Source organism: Arachis hypogaea, chromosome 6 (genome assembly GCF_003086295.3).
Source record: "Arachis hypogaea cultivar Tifrunner chromosome 6, arahy.Tifrunner.gnm2.J5K5, whole genome shotgun sequence".
NCBI classification, from domain to species: domain Eukaryota; kingdom Viridiplantae; phylum Streptophyta; class Magnoliopsida; order Fabales; family Fabaceae; genus Arachis; species Arachis hypogaea.
This window is the reverse complement of record NC_092041.1, coordinates 97,882,915-97,902,206: the sequence shown is the minus strand read 5'-3', so window position 1 is coordinate 97,902,206 and position 19,292 is coordinate 97,882,915. Positions and strand designations below refer to the sequence as shown.

Sequence of the window (19,292 nt, the reverse complement as noted above, 5' to 3'; positions counted from 1 at the left end):
GGCCGGGATCGGAGTAAAAAAACAATTTTAACACATTAGTTGAAGTTGCTAAAAATATATCAATTCTCTAATAATGGAACTCTCTTTTGTTATACTGTCAAGTAAAATAAATTAAATAATCAAATCAAATTACAATTTAAAATAAATTTTCACTTTTCACAAATTAAAATTAGTCCAAATTTTAGCAAAAAATAAAAAAAAATTGTTAATAAATAAAAATAATTTACATCTCTTATTATGAAAGATGGACTTTTGTTAATAAAACTACTTGAACCCTAAAAAATTATTTGGAATCTCTAAAATACCTTCTAATAAATCTAACTCTAACTTCTCTTTTACTCCATATCACCACTACTGTCCAAATCCTTCTTCACCACCACTCTCATTCCCAACTACCACCATCACTACTGTCATCACTATTCCCAAATCTTTTCTTGATCACCACCATCAAGCAAGAAAGGAAGAATAAGAGATCAGAGAAAGCCAAAATAGAGAGAGTGAGAGAATGATTAAAAAGAGAAGTTATTCATTATTGGTGGAAAATTTATTTTAAAGAGGAGGAGCATTCATATTCAGAATTTTACATTTAAATTCAAATAACAATACCTCAACAGAATCATATTATTACAGATTCAGCAATAGAACTAATAGAACTACACACACAAATTTAAATCCCAACAACAGAAGTGAAGCATTCAAATTCAACAATCACAGATCTACAATTCAATAATAAGTCAGATTATGAAGATGCAGAATTAGAGAATGAAATAATAAAATTAAAAATTAAAAAAGACCACAACAGCGACGTATTGCCGAATCTTTGAACCCTTCAGTCCCCAACCTCGAAGCTCCATGAGTAGCACTTCAAGGTCAAAACGCTGGCGCGGAGGCTGTCGTCGAAGATGGTCCAATCAAAGTCCACAAATTTCTTGTAAAAAGCAACACGAAGACCAAGGATTGGGTCATCGAAGCAGAGCTCAAGGGAATCGAGAGTGCCACTACCACACAGGACCTCATGCGTGCTTGCAAAGGGAAGGCAAAGAATGTTCACGACCCTCTTTGATGGAGTAACAACGATGGTGAACACAAATCTTAGGGCAAGGGCGGCAATGATGCGCAGATCTTGTCGCCACTAATGTTGAAGGTCACTAGAATCGCTACTGTCAAGCCACCATTATTGTCACTCTATTTCTTGTCTTTGTCGTGGTATTAGAAAAAGAGGTGGTGATGACAGTGGTGGTGATGGTGATGGGAGAAAAATGTCGGTAAAGATTTTCACAAAAAATAACGCGTTGCAAGTATAGTTCTAAACCGACAATTAAACCTCAATCAATATTTAACTTGTTTGTCACAAATACAAACCCAATAAAATTAACTGAAGTATTTAAACCTCGGGTCATCTCTTAAGAAATTGCAGGGAAGTGTACTTATAATTGGTTATGAAAAAGTATTTTTGAGGTTTTTAAATGTTGAACAAGGAATGTAAATGACAAGCGAATAAAATAACAACTAAGAAAAGTCCTAACAAGGATTGAGAATTGGAATTCCTATCCTTATTGTCATTGTCAATTATGATGGTAATTGCAAATTGCTCTCACTTAGTTAACCTCTAACAATTGAAGGTAAACCAAATGAGCAATTCAACTTGAGTTCACAAGTCCTAATCCAAGACTAGAGTTAGTGAAGCTCAAGCCAACTAGCAACTTTTAATCGCCAACCAACAAGAGACTTTGACAATTCAAGAGTCTCCAAATCACTCAGTCTAAGCTAAGAATACCAAAATTCTAATTTAAAATCCTCCAAACATTTCATCAAACACTTGGAAGGTACAAAATAAAAACATAGAAAAGTAGTGAGAGAATATAAAATCTAAGACTAACAATTCCAAAGGAATAACAATAGCAAAGCAATTGAATAATAAGAAACATGAAATATGAATAGCATTAACATGGAGTAAAGGAAACAAAAGGAATTCACAAACTAAATTGGCAACATAAAAGAATCAACAAGAGAAATTGATAAACTAAAGCAATAGAATGAATAAAAGTAGAAGAAACCTAAATTAAAGCAAGGTAGAGATCTGAATTTGAGAAGAAATAAACCTAAAAACTCTAAAACCTAGAGAGAGGAAAGAGTCTCTTTCTCTAGAAAACTACATCTAAACCTAAAATTATGTGAATGAATTGTGTGAATGTGTCCCCCTTCCATTTTGCCCACTCTGCATCTTCTAATCTTTGTTTTCGGGCTTGGAACTGGGCCAAAAATAGCCCAAAAATCGCCCCCAGCGACTTCTGATATCTGCAGCACGTGACGCCTTGTCATGCGTATGTGTTGCCCACGCGTACGCGTCACTTGACAAAATCCTGGTCACGCATACGCGTCATCCACGCGTGCGCGTCACTCGTCTTTTGTGCTCTCAAAACTTCAATTCCTTGTATTCCTTCCACTTTTGCATGTTTCTTATCCATCCTTTAAGTCATTCTTTCCCTGTAAAACCTGAAATCACTTAACACCCACATCACGGCATCGAATGGTAATAAAGGAAGATTAAAAATTAGCAATTTAAGGTCAAAGAAGCATGTTTTTAATCATAACACAAAATTAGGAAGAAAAATATAAAACATGCAATTTCTATGAATAAGTGTGAGAATAATGGATAAAATCCACTAAATTAAGCATATGATAAATCCTAAAAATGGGTTTTATCATATGGTAGCAGTGATGATGGTAGTTGGAGATGAGAGTGGTGGTGAGGAAAGATTTAGGTTGTGGTGGTGTTTGGGATTGGGGGAGTGGTAGTATGGAGTAAAAAGAGAAGTTAGAGTTAGGTTATATTATGTTAGAGGGTATTTTGGAGATTTTAAATAATTTTTTAGAATTCGGATAGTTTTATAGCAAAAGTTTATCTTTTTTATGGGTAAAAATAGTAGTTTTGTTTATTTGTGGATAAATTTATTAGCATTCTGAACTTTTATGAATAAAAATGGTAGTTTACTCTAAAAAATATAACTTTAAAAGGGGAGAAAAAAAATTTAGAGAATCAATGTAAAAATTAAAGGATTATATATATAAAAAAATTTAAATTGGGGGCCATTACTCTCTTTAAAATGTATGAGGCTCCGCTCCCAGGGATTCATGGAGAAAAAAGAAAAGAGAAAAAGGTTAGGGATGGTTTGGGAGGAAGGAGAAAGAGGTTTCAAATTTTGTTACTTTTTTATTTTAAGTGGAATGCTAATTTTTTATTTTAAGTTGTTATCGTCATATTAATTAGATGCTAAATTCTACTGTAATGAACTCGTCATTTTAAAGAAATATGTATGGTAAAAATTAAAATCAAATTTATGTTTGAACAGTAATATTTTATTTTCTGATGTGAATATCAGATTTTTCAATTGTAAATCTAACAATAATAATATGAAAATATTTCAATAGAAAATTTAACGATAATAAATGTATTTCTTGTAATAGAATAAGAGAAAAGAGTGGATAACAAAAAAAAAGGAAAAGAAATATATAAAAAAGTATTAATTCATCTAAAAGTTAGTACGAAGAATGGAAAGAAATAAACACTATTTATTTTTTATTTTTTATTTTTTTCCATCAACACTTAATATTTTTGTACCACTAGTAATGTGGAAATTAGATCAATAAAAGTAAAAACGAAACATGGTAAATTAACATTTAGCAGTATATAATCATTTCCGCAACTCCGTTATTTATTTATTTTATTGTCTTAAAATTATAAAATATATTGTTTTCTTTGGGTCATAAAAACCACATACACTTAAATGACCTATCCACTACACTGATTTGGCCATTTGAAGTGTGGGAGGCCAACTACCCAACCAAGTGAACCAACCTTCCAATCCAATAGAACATCACCATCAGAACCACACGCAGACAAACATCGCGTGGTATTAACGCGCGGTTCACAGAATCACTGGCTCACTGCTCTCCTATAGCTGCATGCACCAATACTCATCATGGTGCGCTGGATACGGATCGCTACACGCAAACTTCCACATCAGCTTTCAATTTTCACATTGCTTCTTGCTCGCTCTGTGGCTCTATTCCATTTGATCATTTATTTTCCCTCATTTATTAGTAATCTTATAAACCATATAATTTATTATCATTTTATGGTTTAATACTAACATTTAATAACTAAATTGAATTATTGATCCTTCTTTGGAATCACTGAGCTAACTCGTGACTCGTATTAATGTATGATTATATGATGATAACATTATATATATAATTTAATGATAATATTAAGTTGATAAAAAAAATTAAAATTTATCTTATTTAATATTTATTAATTATATTATTTTTTAATTAAATTTTTTAATCATCAAATATTTTTATATATTTAATTTTAAAACACCGCCATATACAAAATAATTTTATATGTATATTTAATTATTTAATATCATTCAGCAAAAAATAATGTATAAATAATTATTAAAAAAATAAAATGTACGATGACATAAAATATTTTATAATATAATATAATATAACAAGAGAGTTGTATCGTGTTCAGTTTTGTTTGGTTTCGCTCTCTTTCTTTCGCTGCTTACAGTAGTCTACTATCATCTTCTCTCTCTCTCTCTCTCTCTCTCTCTCTCTCTCTCTCTCTCTGTGATGGAACCGGAATCTGGAGCTTCTACTTCTCGGAACCCTTCGCTGGTTAGGCTTCTTCCTCAACACGCTAACGCAGTGCTTTAGATTTATTCCGAAATTCAAGTGAAATGAAGTTCATTTTTTTTCACTACTCTGAACCAATTCTGAATTCTACTTGTTTTGCCTCATTCTTCTTTCTGGAACTTTTTGTAACTGACTTTGCTCCGCACTCTCTTTGTTTTTTGTTTTTATTTATTTAATTTAATATGTTTAAGCATATTTTTCATTCTTCATGTGAGTTCGTGTTTCTTGTCAACGCATGGAGGTGTGTGTCTTTGGTTTCTGCTTGGATTCGCCACTGTTAAGTATTCAAATTATCTTGAACAACTTTTGAGAATGAGACATTCAATTATGCTGATTAAGTGTTTTTTCGAGTTCCTTTGATTATTATTTGTTTCCTTGTGTTTGATTTATGCCATTGTACTGAATTTCATTCTTTTTTGATGATGTGGTTCACTTCACTGGTTCATTTTCCAGTGTTTTGGTTGTTTGAACTTGATTGAATGATGGATAAATGGATAATCGATAATTTGTTTTGGCTGTTTGGGACCTTTCAGTTATCATGGGTGAATCTCTCTAGGAATCTATTATTAGCATATCAAAGCTTTGGTGTGGTGTATGGAGATCTGAGCACTTCACCACTCTATGTTTTCACAAGCACATTTCGAGGCAAATTGAAGGACCACCGCGATGAAGAAACTATATTTGGAGCTTTTTCTTTGATTTTCTGGACACTGACACTAATACCGTTGATTAAGTATGTGTTCATCCTATTGAGTGCTGATGATAGTGGCGAAGGTATTTGAATGGCGGCCTTTATTAGGATTATTTTCTTGTAAGATTGGTTATAAGTTATAGCTCTATGATTTTATTATGATCATATAATGCAATACTACTGTCTTCAGGTGGAACGTTTGCTCTTTATTCGCTGCTCTGCAGGCACGCCAAGTTTAATTTGCTCCCTAATCAACAAGCAGCTGATGAGGAGTTATCATCCTACAAATATGGTCCCTCGCAACAGGCCATAACCTCTTCTCCACTGAAGAGGTTTCTGGAGAAGCATAAAAGGTTAAGAACCGCACTGCTTATTGTGGTGTTGTTTGGTGCTTGCATGGTCATTGGCGATGGTGTTCTCACCCCAGCAATTTCAGGTAAGTGATTCATAATTAAAATTTGGGATGCCTGGAGCTTTGTAGCATCTTATTTTGTTGTAAACTGCTTCCAATATAATAATAATATGACAGAACTCGATTGGTTTTTTTTACTTGAAGGCTTGCTTCTAAGAAGAAACTAACAATTAGCCTGATCTTTACCTTGCAGTTCTAGCATCTGTATCAGGGTTACAAGTTACGGAAAGAAAATTAACTGATGGTGAGCTTGTCCTGCTTGCCTGTGTCATATTGGTTGGGCTGTTTGCTCTTCAACACATTGGCACACACAAAGTGGCATTCGTGTTTGCACCAGTTGTAATCATCTGGCTATTATCGATATTTTCTATTGGGCTGTATAACACAATTTTTTGGAATCCTAGAATTGTTCGTGCATTATCCCCATACTATCTCATCAAGTTCTTTATCAAGACTGGTAAAGAAGGTTGGATTTCTCTTGGAGGGATACTTCTCTGTATCACTGGTATGTTAGTTCTGATCCTTTTTAACAGTTATATCATAGAATATGCTCTATAGTTTGTAGGGATGTTATGCATGATGTATTGATGTTCCTTGTTCTATTTACAATTGTATAAATTTAGTCAAAATTTGAGTTACTAGAACTGTAAAACCTGAGGTTTTAAGAAACTCAGATGCTATACTATACTAAATTACTAACTATTTGAGTTTTTTTTTTTTTTTTTTTACCTCACCAGGAACTGAAGCTATGTTTGCAGATCTTGGTCATTTCACTGCTACATCGATAAGGGTGAGAAAAACTTGATGCTGAATTTCTTGCAACTGTTGTTATGAATTATGATGTTATGATTCTTATTGCTTTAGCTGTCCAATCGTGTCACTAGTCTTGTTGGGCTGAGATTGTACCAGTTGCACTATGCTGGTACATGGCTTAAAGTATTATTAGAAATAAGGAGTACTTATAGTTGAGTGTTTTCTTTCTCCTTTTTTTTTTTCTTGTTTTTCTCTTTCCCTCTTATCCACCATTTTCTCTATGATATCAACATAATCAAATTGATCTTAGTTTTACAAATTACTACTATTTTCTGGGAAAGCAACAATAAGTAGTACATGCTCAATTGTCAAGAGATTCCTTAATATTTTCCTCCCTTTTGCAGATTGCATTTGCGTTTGTTATATACCCTTGTTTGGTGGTACAGTATATGGGCCAAGCTGCTTTCTTGTCTAAGAACCTTCAATCTATTCATAACAGTTTTTATGATTCAATACCTGGTTGGTCCATTCATTACTCTCATTCGTTAATACTGCTTTGAGAATTCAGTAATTTAGTGCAATTGCTAATATTTTTGCTTCTCCTGCAGAACCTGTATTTTGGCCTGTTTTTGTTGTTGCCACCCTTGCTGCTATTGTTGGGAGTCAAGCTGTTATAACCGCAACTTTCTCTATCATCAAGCAGTGTCATGCACTTGGCTGCTTTCCACGAGTTAAAGTTGTCCACACTTCAAAACATATATATGGGCAAATCTACATCCCAGAGATAAACTGGATACTCATGATCCTGACTCTTGCAATAACCATTGGATTTCAAGACACGACTATAATTGGAAATGCTTACGGTAATATAAGGTTCCCTGCTCAAAAAAGCGTACACCAACCCACCCCCCACCCCCCTCCCACAACCACACACACACACACACACACAGACATTTGTCACTTTTTCACTTTACCGAAATCCTCATCTTAGAGGATCTTTTTCCTTGTGAGTATGGTAATTTTCTGTTCATTTGCTTCAGATCATTGTTTTCCTCTGATTATATGTTTGGATTGATAGTTCAATTAGTCAAAGTCCTAATAGTTGTTATGAAGGAACAACAATACAATAATTACTGGCTTGTGGATGTGAAAATAATGATAGTATGGTTAATATCCCAGCCCTTTATTTTTTTTTTTTTTCTGTTTTCTAGTTTGATGTGTTACAATTCCTGCTCTGCTACCTTGAATTCAGGAGTTTCTGCTAACAATGTTGTTACAAATTACAGTTTGAATGTCGGTTTTTTTCGTTTTGAATTTAATTCATGGCATTGATTTACAGGACTCGCATGTATGACTGTAATGTTTGTGACGACCTTTCTGATGACTCTGGTCGCAATCTTTGTCTGGCAAAAAAGTGTTGTGATTGCTATAGCATTCCTTTTATTCTTTTGGGTGATAGAGGGCACCTATCTATCAGCAGCATTCATGAAAGTGCCTCAGGGAGGATGGGTCCCTCTTGTCTTATCCTGCATCTTCATGGTTGTTATGTATGTATGGCATTATGGTACTCGAAGGAAGTACAGCTATGATCTTCACAACAAAGTTTCATTGAAGTGGTTACTGGGTTTGGGCCCAAGCCTTGGCATTGTTCGAGTCCCAGGAATAGGTCTCATCTACTCAGAACTAGCAACTGGAGTTCCTTCAATATTTTCCCATTTTGTAACGAATCTTCCTGCCTTTCACAAGGTGTTAGTTTTTGTCTGTGTGAAATCAGTCCCTGTTCCATATGTCTCCCCAGAAGAAAGATTCCTTATTGGTCGAGTTTGTCCAAGACCTTATCGAATGTACAGGTGCATTGTCAGATATGGGTACAAGGACATTCAAAGGGACGATGGAGACTTCGAGAACCATCTAATACAGAGTATAGCAGAGTTTATACAGAGGGAAGCAGAAGAACCACAGTACTCAAGTTCTGAAAGCTCTTCGCTCGATGGGAGGATGGCTGTTATAAGTACCAGAACTTTAGAATCCACTGCAAGCTTAATAGTTTCCGAGATTGAGGAAATTGGTGTGGACAGCTCCATCCCCAGCAGTAAATCTGTAACCCTTCGCAGCTTGCAATCGGTTTATGATGATGAAAGTCCACAAGTTAGAAGGCGTCGAGTAAGATTTCAGCTACCAAGCAATCCTGGTATGGATCCTGCAGTTAGGGAAGAACTTGTGGATTTGATTCAAGCTAAGGAAGCTGGGGTTGCTTATGTATTGGGGCACTCATATGTTAAGGCTAGGAAATCATCCTCATTCTTGAAGAAGCTTGTGATTGATATCGGTTACTCATTTCTACGCAAGAATTGCAGGGGTCCTGCTGTGGCTCTTAACATTCCTCACATCAGTCTCATTGAAGTTGGAATGATATACTATGTTTAGTTTCTTGGTAAAATTTGATATACAACTTCTTCCTGGCTGTATCGAATCTATGCTCCAGGCTATAGGTGTTATTTTTATTGCCTCGCTCATGGAAAAATGAGTATGGCAGAGGAGGGTCTCTCTGAGAAAAACGCTTGTAAGGTTTATGCTGCTCTCCTAATGTGTAATTATATTATATAGTTGCAATAATTTTGTATTAGAAGTTTTTTTTTTTTTGGGTGAGTATTAGAAGACTCAACTTAGAAATGATCTTTCTCCTTTCCTTCTGATTATTTATTTAGTAAAAGTGTTATTTGCGCACCTAAATTATGTCCAATTAGCACATACCAAAGGGCACTTTTCCTCGAACTGCTCTCTTCCATTTCTTCCACAAATCCACAATCTTAGTGCTTCTGGCGTTTACCCCAATAGTTGTGATAATGCTGAGGGGCCTGGATCAAAAGAGATTCTGGTAATACTAACCCTACCCTCATTGTTCGGGCGTTGCGGTGTATTTGGAATGGGCAAAAACTGATGATCACTGGCCCCTTCCCTTGCTGTCCCATTATGCTCGCTTCTCAGCCTTGGAATTCCAGGCTCTACTGCAGCATGGCCAGCTTATGAGCCATCACTCAATCTCTTTTCGCTGGTCTCCACCTCCTTTAGTGTTTGTGAAAGTTAACTCTGATGGAACTGTTCTCATGGAGCCTCAACAGTCTGCCTTTGGCACCGTCATTCGCAATGCAGACGGCAGCTGGGTGAAGAGCTGCTCCGGAACTTGTCTGCATCATCGGCCTCTTCATGCAGAGCTGCTGACTATTTGTTGCAGTTTGCAACTAGCTTGGGAGTGTGGTTATCGGGGTGTTTATTGCGCAGAAGCTCGCAATCTTTGATCTAGCAAAATTGTTCCACAACACCACATAGAGGGGCTTTCTTCTCAAGATCGCTCTGAGACTGGACTGGCAGTTTTGCTTTACTTTGGTGTCTTGCTCTGTGAACGAACCAGTGGATATCATGGTTAGGAAGGTTCTGATGGAAAGAACCTACGTTGAGTGGCTTCAGCCAACATGCTTATGCTTATAGATAGCTATTCTCTTTTACGAAAGAACGGCCTGAAAATAAGTTATTCCTCTAAAGCCAGCATAACACAGGGCGATGGTACATTTAGAGAGTGCTCAAGGATAGCCCTGTGAAAGCATTGATGGTTGGCTAATCCAACCTAAGAGCTCTGCACAATTACTAAAGAAAATGTTAATTTATTGCATGCCTGATACAAAGTGATAGTTCCTCGGGCCTCCGCTCAAAGGAGGAATTGGAATTCGAAGATATCCCTCTTATTTCCCTTTTCTTTTTATTTTTTGGTCTTGAAACTAGTAATTCGTTTCTTTTTTGTTTCTACTTTCTGAAAGAGGAACCAAAACCGCAGGCCCATTAAAATATATAAAATAAGTAAATAAATAAAAGAAAAGAAAAAAAATATCCTGCACAGCCTCTTATGTCTTATCTCAACCCCAGAAAAATTAATTTGACAAAATATTTTTGATATTAAAGCTGGAAGTTGAGTTACGATGATATAAGATATTTGTTCCCTGTTTGGGCAAAACCCCTCCAAAACCTCCAACATTCATCTCTGAATTTGATTCTATCTTCTCAAAATACGCATTCTTCACAAAACTTTTCCAATGACCCATTTCCATTCTTCCCTCTGAAAACCACACACGACTCTCCTCTTTACATGGCTTCACTCCTTCCAGCTCCACACTTTTCCACACCCCTTATCTCCAAGCTCACTTCTTCCCCCAAAACTTGGAAACTCTTCATCCTCCCCCACCCTTTATACCCTATAGCCCTTCACATCAAGAAGAAAAACGTACTTCTTTTTCCCACCAATGCATTCTATACGCAAGGGGTCTATGCCCCTTCTTCTTCCCCTTCCGAATTGCGGAACAGAACAGAGAAAAAGAATGAGCTTGAGAATGACCCAATTGCCTTGCTTAACGAGAGAATTCGTCGTGACTATGGCAGCAGGGAGGTTTCAAGAACTGTTATGGACTCAGAGGAGGCTGATAGGTACATACTATGCTTCACAAATAAGTATTGAGTACAATATGAATCAGCCATGAACTTAAGGAGTTTAAGATTACAGTATTTGCTAAATCATACGTATATGAATACAGTTAGCAAACGCGAGTGAAAATGAGACATTTGTGTAATATAGGTACATACAGATGGTGAAGGAGCAGCAGCAGAAGGGGTTGCAGAAGCTGAAGGGTGAGAGGAAGGAAGGGAAAGATGGTACCTTCAGCTACAAGGTTGACCCTTATACGCTTCAATCCGGTGACTATGTTGTTCACAAGAAGGTTGGCATTGGGAGGTTTGTTGGGATCAGGTTGGATGTTCCAAAGAATTCTACAGAACCTACTGAATATGTTTTCATCGAGTATGCTGATGGGATGGCGAAGCTTCCTCTTAAGCAGGCATCGAAAATGCTCTATAGATATAGTCTGTGAGTTTTCCTTGCCCTCTTACTCTTACCTTTTTTGTTATTGTAATGTAATTCATATATATAGAACAAGTCAGTTAGCTAGACATTTCAATAGAGAGATATTGCACAATCATGGTCGTCGATGAAAAAATTGATGGTTGAGATTGAGAATTTTGCATGATACAAGAACCATAAGTGTGCCATAATTTCTTTTGATGCAAACACTTTACCCTGTTAAGGCACTTTAGAGAAGCTAGTATTTTGTTTGGCTAGTAGTCAATTGTGTTTGGAGAATTGTTTTGATTTGGTCATGATCGTGTCAAATTTTGGTGTGCCTTGGCAGTCCAAACGAGAACAAAAGACCTCGGACATTGAGCAAGTTAAATGATATTAGTAGTTGGGAGAAAAGAAAGATTAAGGGGAAGGTTGCGATACAGAAAATGGTCGTTGACTTGATGGAGCTCTATCTACATAGGCTCAAACAGAGAAGACCGCCTTACTCGAAAAGTCCTGCCATGACTGAATTTGCTGCTCAATTTCCTTATAAGCCTACACCTGATCAACAACAGGTGACATCTTAGTAAATGCTATGTGTTTAGATGGAAGGGGAATTGTTAATTATGATTTTATATTCTAATTTTAATTTGTTATTTAAAATTTTTAAATAATTACATGTTATGTTCTAAGGCATTCACGATAAATCAGAATTTATACATATACATATTCACATTTATTTCAATATGACATGTTTATTTGATGCTTATGAGTTATTTCCATCTCTTCCAAATACGTACCTTTCTATCTGTCCAGGCTTTTATTGATGTTGAGAGGGATTTGACAGAGCGAGAAACTCCAATGGACAGATTAATTTGTGGAGATGTTGGTTTTGGCAAAACTGAGGTTGCACTACGTGCTATCCACTGTGTTGTGTCGGCGAAAAAGCAAGCAATGATTCTAGCACCGACTAGAGTTCTAGCAAAACAACATTTTGATGTTATATCTGAACGCTTTTCTGTATATCCTAATCTCAAAGTTGGACTACTAAGCAGGTTTCAGGTATGGCCGAGTTTTCTCTTTTTCCCATTTTTATTATAGTTAAATACTCAAATATATCTAATTTTATGAAGTATGGAGATTATAGTTTAACTTATTTCGTAGTCAAATAAGAATAACAATATGCTTTCATCCAGTTGAGTTTGTTAAGAACTCTCTCTAATGCTAAGTCAAAATATCCATAAACTATAATCATGAGCTAAACTGAATACATGTCAGTTTTTGGTTGAAGTAACACTTCCCTGCACTAACAACACAGTTTCCACTTATTGGATAAACGTGATGTCTTTTCAGTAGCTCTTTTTTGTGAAGAACCCTATCAGTGCATCAAATTGGAAGTTTCTGACTTTAAATGATATATTCTTTATTTTGCTCGCTGGATATATATTTCATTGCCTACTCATTTTTTATGGAAACGATTCCTTCTTCTGGTTTGGCATCTCCATTTATAAAGGGTGTTATTTTATGCTCAGTGTTCAATTATATTAAAATTTTCTTTCATTTCCATTTTCATGGCTATTATATGACAATACATGATGTACTTCTGCTACATATATACGTAATCGAGTGGTGCATGGTATCACGACTTTTAGTCTGGATATGTCTTGCTTCCTCATTTTTTATATATATTAATCTAGCTTTTCTTTAAAATTGGTGGCATAAGTACATTGTAGGAATTGATATTTAGCCAATTATTAAGTTCAAGAAATATGAGCTGCATCAAGGGAAAATGTTATCATCTTGGTGGATATTTATGAATAATTAGCAACATGTCTATCAATTTTAGACTATGTGATTTATCACTACTTGCAGACCAGAGCAGAGAAAGAAGCACAATTGGACAAGATTAAGAATGGTGACCTGGACATTGTTGTTGGAACTCACTCGCTTCTTGGAGATCGTGTTGTATATAACAAACTTGGCCTGCTCGTGATCGATGAGGAACAGGTTTGCCAATTCTTGGCAATAGTTGTTTCCCTTGCAACTACAGTCCTATTGCTTTTCTCTACTAAGTAATGAGTTATGCATTGCAGAGGTTTGGTGTCAAACAGAAGGAGAGGATTGCTTCTTTTAAAACTTCGGTGGACGTACTTACTCTATCGGCAACCCCTATCCCGAGAACTCTCTATTTAGCCTTGACAGGGTTTCGTGATGCTAGGTAACTAGCCTTAACAATTTTATTTTCACCTTCTTTATCTTCTGCTTCTATATTACCTAGCACTTCATCTCTTGCAAGATTAGCATTTTTAATTAAACTTGCACTAATCAAAAGAAGAAGATCAGTTAAGGCCAACTTCCAAGCATAAAGTATACTATGGTAATTTCGTTCGTTAATTTCCATTTCAGTTTAATTACAACCCCACCTCCAGAAAGAGTTCCCATCAAGACTCATCTTTCTGCATTCAGTAAGGATAGAGTAATATCGGCCATCAAGTATGAGCTTGACCGTGGCGGTCAAGTTTTTTATGTTCTGCCGCGTATTAAAGGTGATTCTCATGTAATAATTTTTCATTTATTTACATAATGTCAAGTTTTTTTCATTTCTTTGACTTAAGTTGAAGAGTAGTTACCATAACAGTAAATTTACTTTGAATATATTAAAGAAAGATAAGCTTATGAATTTTAATTTGAGACGACAATCATGGACATAAAAGGGAAATTATGCATCATGGTTCATGGTGCATGGTGGTGCTATGCTTTATGGTACGGAGTGTTGGGCGACCAAAGGGGAGCACAAACATAAGCTAAGTGTGGCAGAGATGAAGATGTTGAGATTGATGAGTAGTCATATGTGATTGGATAAAATAAGGAACGAAGATATAATGGAGAGAGTTGGAGTAGCACCCATTGTGGAAAAGATGGTAGAATTGCGTCTCAGGTGGTTTGGACATGTGAGAAGAAGACTAACAAAACATCCAGTCAGGAGGGTGGATGAGATGGAAGATGGACAAGGGGTGAAAGACAGAGGAAGACCTAAAAAGACCATTCATGAGGTGGTCAAACGAGATTTACATGTAAACAGTATCTCTGTAGACATGATACATGACAGAGTTCAATGGTATCGTTTGATTCATGTAGCCGACCCCACCTAGTGGGACAAGGCTTTGTTGTTGTTGTTGTTGTTGTTGTTGTTGTTGTTGTGGTGCATGGTGGTGCTGTTGACATATATTTGCTAATTTACATTTATTTCCGTGTTGACTGTTTTCTTCTCAACTATTTGCCTTACAGGACTTGAAGAAGTAATGTATTTTCTTGAAGAGTCATTCCCAGATGTTGAAATAGCCATTGCTCATGGGAAGGTAGTTGCTTCTTTTTTGGGTCTACTGTTGCATATCACATGAAAGAGAAATGTTGAGTTTAATTATTATATCGGTCTTATAGTTTTACTAAATTTTTAGTTAGGTCCTTATAGTTTAAAACTTTGTAATTGAGTCTCTATACTAGCTAAACATTTCTAATTAGGTCCTTACTAGTATTTATCTTTCATAAAAAAATGCAATAATCCTAGAATATTTGCTTTTAGAATATTCCACCCTTCGTCTTACATCAAACACAAAAATGACTAAAGAATATTTCATATTGTTTAGCAAAAAGCTTATTGAGAATTTTTATCTAACATAAAGGCTCAATTACAAACTTCTAAATTGTAAGGATCTAATTAAAAATTTGGTTAAACTAGAAGAACTAACAGAATAATGAAGTCGAAATTTTAATGAACAAAGGTTTTGCATATAGTAGGCAATGAAAATATAATAACTAGGGAGTACATATAGTAGCCAATTAATAAACAAAGGTTTTAACTGAGCTGAGAGCCTGAGAGGGTAGAAGAACCTCAAGGTTTTGCTACATGTATGTCCTCCATTCTTTGTCTGCTTTCTTCTTCCATAAGCAGTAATATATGACAAGAAGAGCTTTTTTAATTACTTTGATGCAAACTCAGTTCACAGAGTTATTTTTCTAGAGCTTTAGAATTGATTATCTTGTAACAACAGAATACACATGCATTATATACATACTCAATTCACAGATGTTTCAGCATTAATTTTGTAAATTTCATATTCTTTCTGGTGTAGCAATACTCAAGGCAGTTAGAGGATACCATGGATAGATTTGCTTCAGGCGAAACAAAAATCCTTATCTGCACAAATATAGTAGAAAGTGGGCTTGATATTCAAAATGCAAATACCATTATCATTCAAGATGTTCAACAATTTGGACTCGCACAGTTGTACCAGGTTTTCTGTTTCCTAATTCCATCTTCTTTTGTTTGTTTGTTCACATGTTTCATATGTCATGTCTTTACTCTTTGACTCCAAGCATTGTTCAGAACTTGTTATTGTCATTATGTTTTTGATATATGCATTTTATGGTTGGAGCAAGTGATATTAATCCGATTTCTCTATTTCTGTTTAACTAACATCCATAATGCTATCATCTCTGCAATGCTATTAGTTACGTGGAAGGGTTGGGCGAGCCGATAAGGAAGCACATGCACACTTATTTTACCCTGATAAAAGTATGCTCTCTGACCAAGCACTGGTATGTTTGTGATCAATTTTTACCTTTTATTTTTACTCATATACTTGATTGAATCTTCCGCTTGTAATATAGAAAACCAATTGCTTAAATATTACCTAAATTTAACATTCTGCTTAGTGATGTCCCATAGGAGAGGCTTGCAGCTCTTGAAGAATGCCATGAGCTTGGTCAAGGATTCCAACTAGCCGAGCGAGACATGGCTATAAGAGGTTTTGGTACAATATTTGGTGAACAACAAACAGGAGATGTCGGAAATGTTGGCATTGATCTATTCTTTGAGATGCTCTTTGAGAGCTTGTCCAAGGTTAACTTTGATTATGTGATCTATTTTTCACCATCTGCCACTGATCCTAGTTGAAAATAAATACTCACTCACAGTGTAAATTACATGGAGCTATATATATATATATATATATATATATATATAACCTTGATGCTTTTTAAACTGCAGGTTGAAGATCACCGTGTAGTTCCGGTTCCTTATCACTCAGTGCAGGTATGCATAGTATAGAAAAATGTAGGATACAGTAAAGATATAAGTTCATAGATTGACGCAAAGCATGTTTATCGGAATGCAGACTAAAAATATGGTTCCACAAATCAAATCTGACAGATGAACATTGTTTTCTCCTGGTGGAGGTGAAACAGGAAAATGAAAATGCCGAAAATAATTTGCATTCGAAGATTTTCCTTGAACCAGACAAAAGCTATTCTAGTTGACACCAATTATGACTTTTCTTTTTTAATTTTCATGGGGGAGAATAATTATTGGTAAATGTGTTGGATCTAAATATAATTTCTGAATACAAACACTTCAGAGCCTACTTTAAAATAGTAAAAAGGATCCAAAACACACATGAATCTGTTTTTTTATGCGTATGAATTGAATGGTTCATGTAATAGATTCTCCAATTTCCTTCTGCACTTTATATTTATGTATTTCAGGTAGACTTGAACATCAATCCGCATCTCCCATCTGAATACATAAATTATTTGGAGAACCCCATGCAAATAATAAATGAAGCCGAGAGAGTTGCGGAGAACGACATATGGAGTCTTGTGCAATTTACGGAGAGTCTGCGCCGCCAATTTGGCAAAGAGCCTCGGTCCATGGAGATTTTGTTGAAGAAGCTTTATGTGAGGAGAATGGCTGCTGATATGGGAATATCTGGAATCTACTCTTCAGGGAAGACTATCATAATGAAAACAAATATAAATAAAAAGGTATTCAAAATTATGATAGAGTCAATGGCATCAGAAACACTAAAAAATTCATTGGTTCTTGAAGGTGACCAAATCAAGGTAATTTTTCTTGATTTATCATTTGCTCTAATTCGATTACATTTGTTAATCATCCTTTCTGTAAGGAGGTTGGTAAAGTGATAAAGTAAAGGGTTAGTTACTATTGAATTTATAACTTCCATCAATTGTGAACTCCACAATCTTAATTTAAAAGTGATTTACTTCTCACTTTACTAATTCACCAATCTCCTGACTTTAGAGGAGCTTGATCCAAATCCAATAGTTTCCTGAATATAATGTCGATCATTAATTGCGAATCTTTGCATTTTGTTGTTGCTGTTGTTGTTATATACTTACTGCAGCCGGAAATTTTCTGTGGATTAAACAAGTTCAGATTTCTTAACGATTTTACTTCGTGCAGGCCGAGCTTCTCTTAGAGCTACCAAAAGAACAACTCCTCAATTGGCTTTTTCAATGCTTGGCTGAACTTCATGCTTCACTACCTGCCCTCATAAAATACTAGAATTTTTTTTATCGACCAGTTCTGCCAGCATGGTGGAGTTTGGAAACTTGAATTACAGCTTAATTCACAAGTATACATTGTTTCAATGGATATGCTGCATCGAGAGCGACAAATGGAACTAACTGAGATTGTATTGCATTACTGACTACGCTGCTACAAGAAATCGAAACAAATTAAGGACGATCAGAATGTTGAATACATGATGATCCGAATAGCGGCGATGAGGTTAGCTACGAGTGCTGTTTGTTCTTGACTCTTTGCCAAGTGGCCATGGAAATCAATTTGGCACTGGAAAAGAATTTTAGTTTCAGATGTTACGCTGAATTTTGATCATCAAGGATTCCTTTAAAGGATGCTGCTACCGCAGTATTTTAATTATTTATTTATTCTTTTTGGTATCTCTTTCATTGGAGTTACCTGATTTGGAGAAATTCAATATGAAGATTCAGGCTCTTCCTCTTGCTAATACATGGTAAGAAAAGTAGGTTACTTGTTGCAAGAAATATAATTCTGGTTATTGTTGTTGTAGCTATCAAAATGTAGAAGTGCTTGTTTTTCTTTTCCCTCCTAGGAATGTGTGTAACTTTATATGCCACTGTGGCATGCAATTGTAATGAAAATTATTTGAGGAGACAATTCTTAGAATTTAATATTTTATTAGGTAAAATACATAAACAAACGAAATGAAAACCATTATTACATGATAGTTCTAAATGCAATAACGTTACATGCATATTTTGTTTGTGTTTATATGTAAATCGAATTAATAAGATTCGAATTAGTAGGAAAAATTTTAAATTGAAATATATATCTTCGATTTAGTAGGTTAAAAACGGTGAAATGATTAGTACATAATAATTTAAAACAATGAGCTTCAAATTATACCCATAAAAGATCGAAACAAGTGGTTTCGATTTACACTTCCTAATAAATCGAATGAAATTGTTTCGATTTAGATATTGTAGGATATAGCTAAATGGAATGTATTAGATTCGATTTATTAACATTACACTTATATATAAAATTTGAATTTTGTTGTTTTGAATTACAATTCACGATCTTTTTCACCCTCCAAACGCACCTTAGAGAAAAAAGTTTGGCAACAATACCACAAGTTTCAAAACTACCTACATGAAGGACAACCTGAGTTGTATCTATCGGTTGGACAGAGTTGCCCGTATTGTTGGTGGCATCAATCGAGAGGTTAGTGAATAATTTTTTTTTCAAGATAGATTAGTAATGTTAGTAATATTAAGCTACTTAGAGTAGTTGTTTATAAACGTTAGTTAGAAATTCGAATTTTTAAACTAGAAATGGTGGTTAGAGTAATGATTTAATAGTTTGTTAGAATTTTAAAACTACAAATGTTGCTTAGAATAGTGATTATAAATAACTGTTAGTTAGAATAGTGATTAGAGGATCTATTAGAATTTGTAAATTATAAATGTTAGATTAAGTAGTGAAAATTAGTTTAGTTAAAATT

The 19,292-nt window shown here is 35.1% G+C and overlaps 2 protein-coding genes across 3 annotated transcripts; both read left to right on the top strand.

Annotated features, from left to right (window-relative positions):
- The first annotated feature begins 4,480 nt into the window (after window positions 1–4,480).
- Window positions 4,481–9,293, top strand: LOC112697069 (potassium transporter 4). The gene is made up of 8 exons (XM_025750062.3): window positions 4,481–4,686; window positions 5,238–5,478; window positions 5,586–5,831; window positions 6,001–6,312; window positions 6,545–6,597; window positions 6,965–7,079; window positions 7,169–7,423; window positions 7,900–9,293. The coding sequence occupies exons 1-8, from the start codon at window positions 4,642–4,644 to the stop codon at window positions 8,985–8,987; spliced, it is 2,355 nt and encodes a 784-aa protein (XP_025605847.1). The 5' UTR covers window positions 4,481–4,641; the 3' UTR covers window positions 8,988–9,293.
- A 140-nt stretch (window positions 9,294–9,433) lies between these two features.
- On the top strand, window positions 9,434–18,445 carry LOC112697068 (ATP-dependent DNA helicase At3g02060, chloroplastic). 2 transcript variants are annotated; one of them, XR_011862519.1, is made up of 14 exons: window positions 9,434–11,036; window positions 11,185–11,472; window positions 11,795–12,020; window positions 12,262–12,507; window positions 13,318–13,452; window positions 13,539–13,663; window positions 13,852–13,991; window positions 14,734–14,804; window positions 15,579–15,740; window positions 15,958–16,044; window positions 16,175–16,348; window positions 16,496–16,540; window positions 16,623–17,346; window positions 17,708–18,445. XR_011862519.1 is itself a non-coding variant. In XM_025750059.3 (14 exons), exons 1-14 carry the CDS (start codon window positions 10,702–10,704, stop codon window positions 17,807–17,809), a joined length of 2,493 nt encoding a protein of 830 aa, XP_025605844.1. In that variant the 5' UTR covers window positions 9,434–10,701; the 3' UTR covers window positions 17,810–18,445. The 2 variants fall into 2 exon arrangements, 1 of the variants encoding a protein (XP_025605844.1); XM_025750059.3 differs by having other exon boundaries at window positions 16,990–17,346.
- The last annotated feature ends 847 nt before the right edge of the window (window positions 18,446–19,292 follow it).

Excerpts from the sequence above, each read along its gene's own strand:
- LOC112697069 (XM_025750062.3), top strand. The coding sequence starts at position 4,642 with ATGGAACCGGAATCTGGAGCTTCTACTTCTCGGAACCCTTCGCTG. Across the intron at positions 7,080-7,168 it reads TTTTTATGATTCAATACCTG|AACCTGTATTTTGGCCTGTT; the intron begins GTTGGTCCATTC and ends CTTCTCCTGCAG. Across the intron at positions 7,424-7,899 it reads TATAATTGGAAATGCTTACG|GACTCGCATGTATGACTGTA; the intron begins GTAATATAAGGT and ends ATTGATTTACAG.
- LOC112697068 (XM_025750059.3), top strand. The coding sequence starts at position 10,702 with ATGGCTTCACTCCTTCCAGCTCCACACTTTTCCACACCCCTTATCTCC. Across the intron at positions 13,453-13,538 it reads TCGTGATCGATGAGGAACAG|AGGTTTGGTGTCAAACAGAA; the intron begins GTTTGCCAATTC and ends TATGCATTGCAG. Across the intron at positions 13,992-14,733 it reads TGTTCTGCCGCGTATTAAAG|GACTTGAAGAAGTAATGTAT; the intron begins GTGATTCTCATG and ends TTTGCCTTACAG.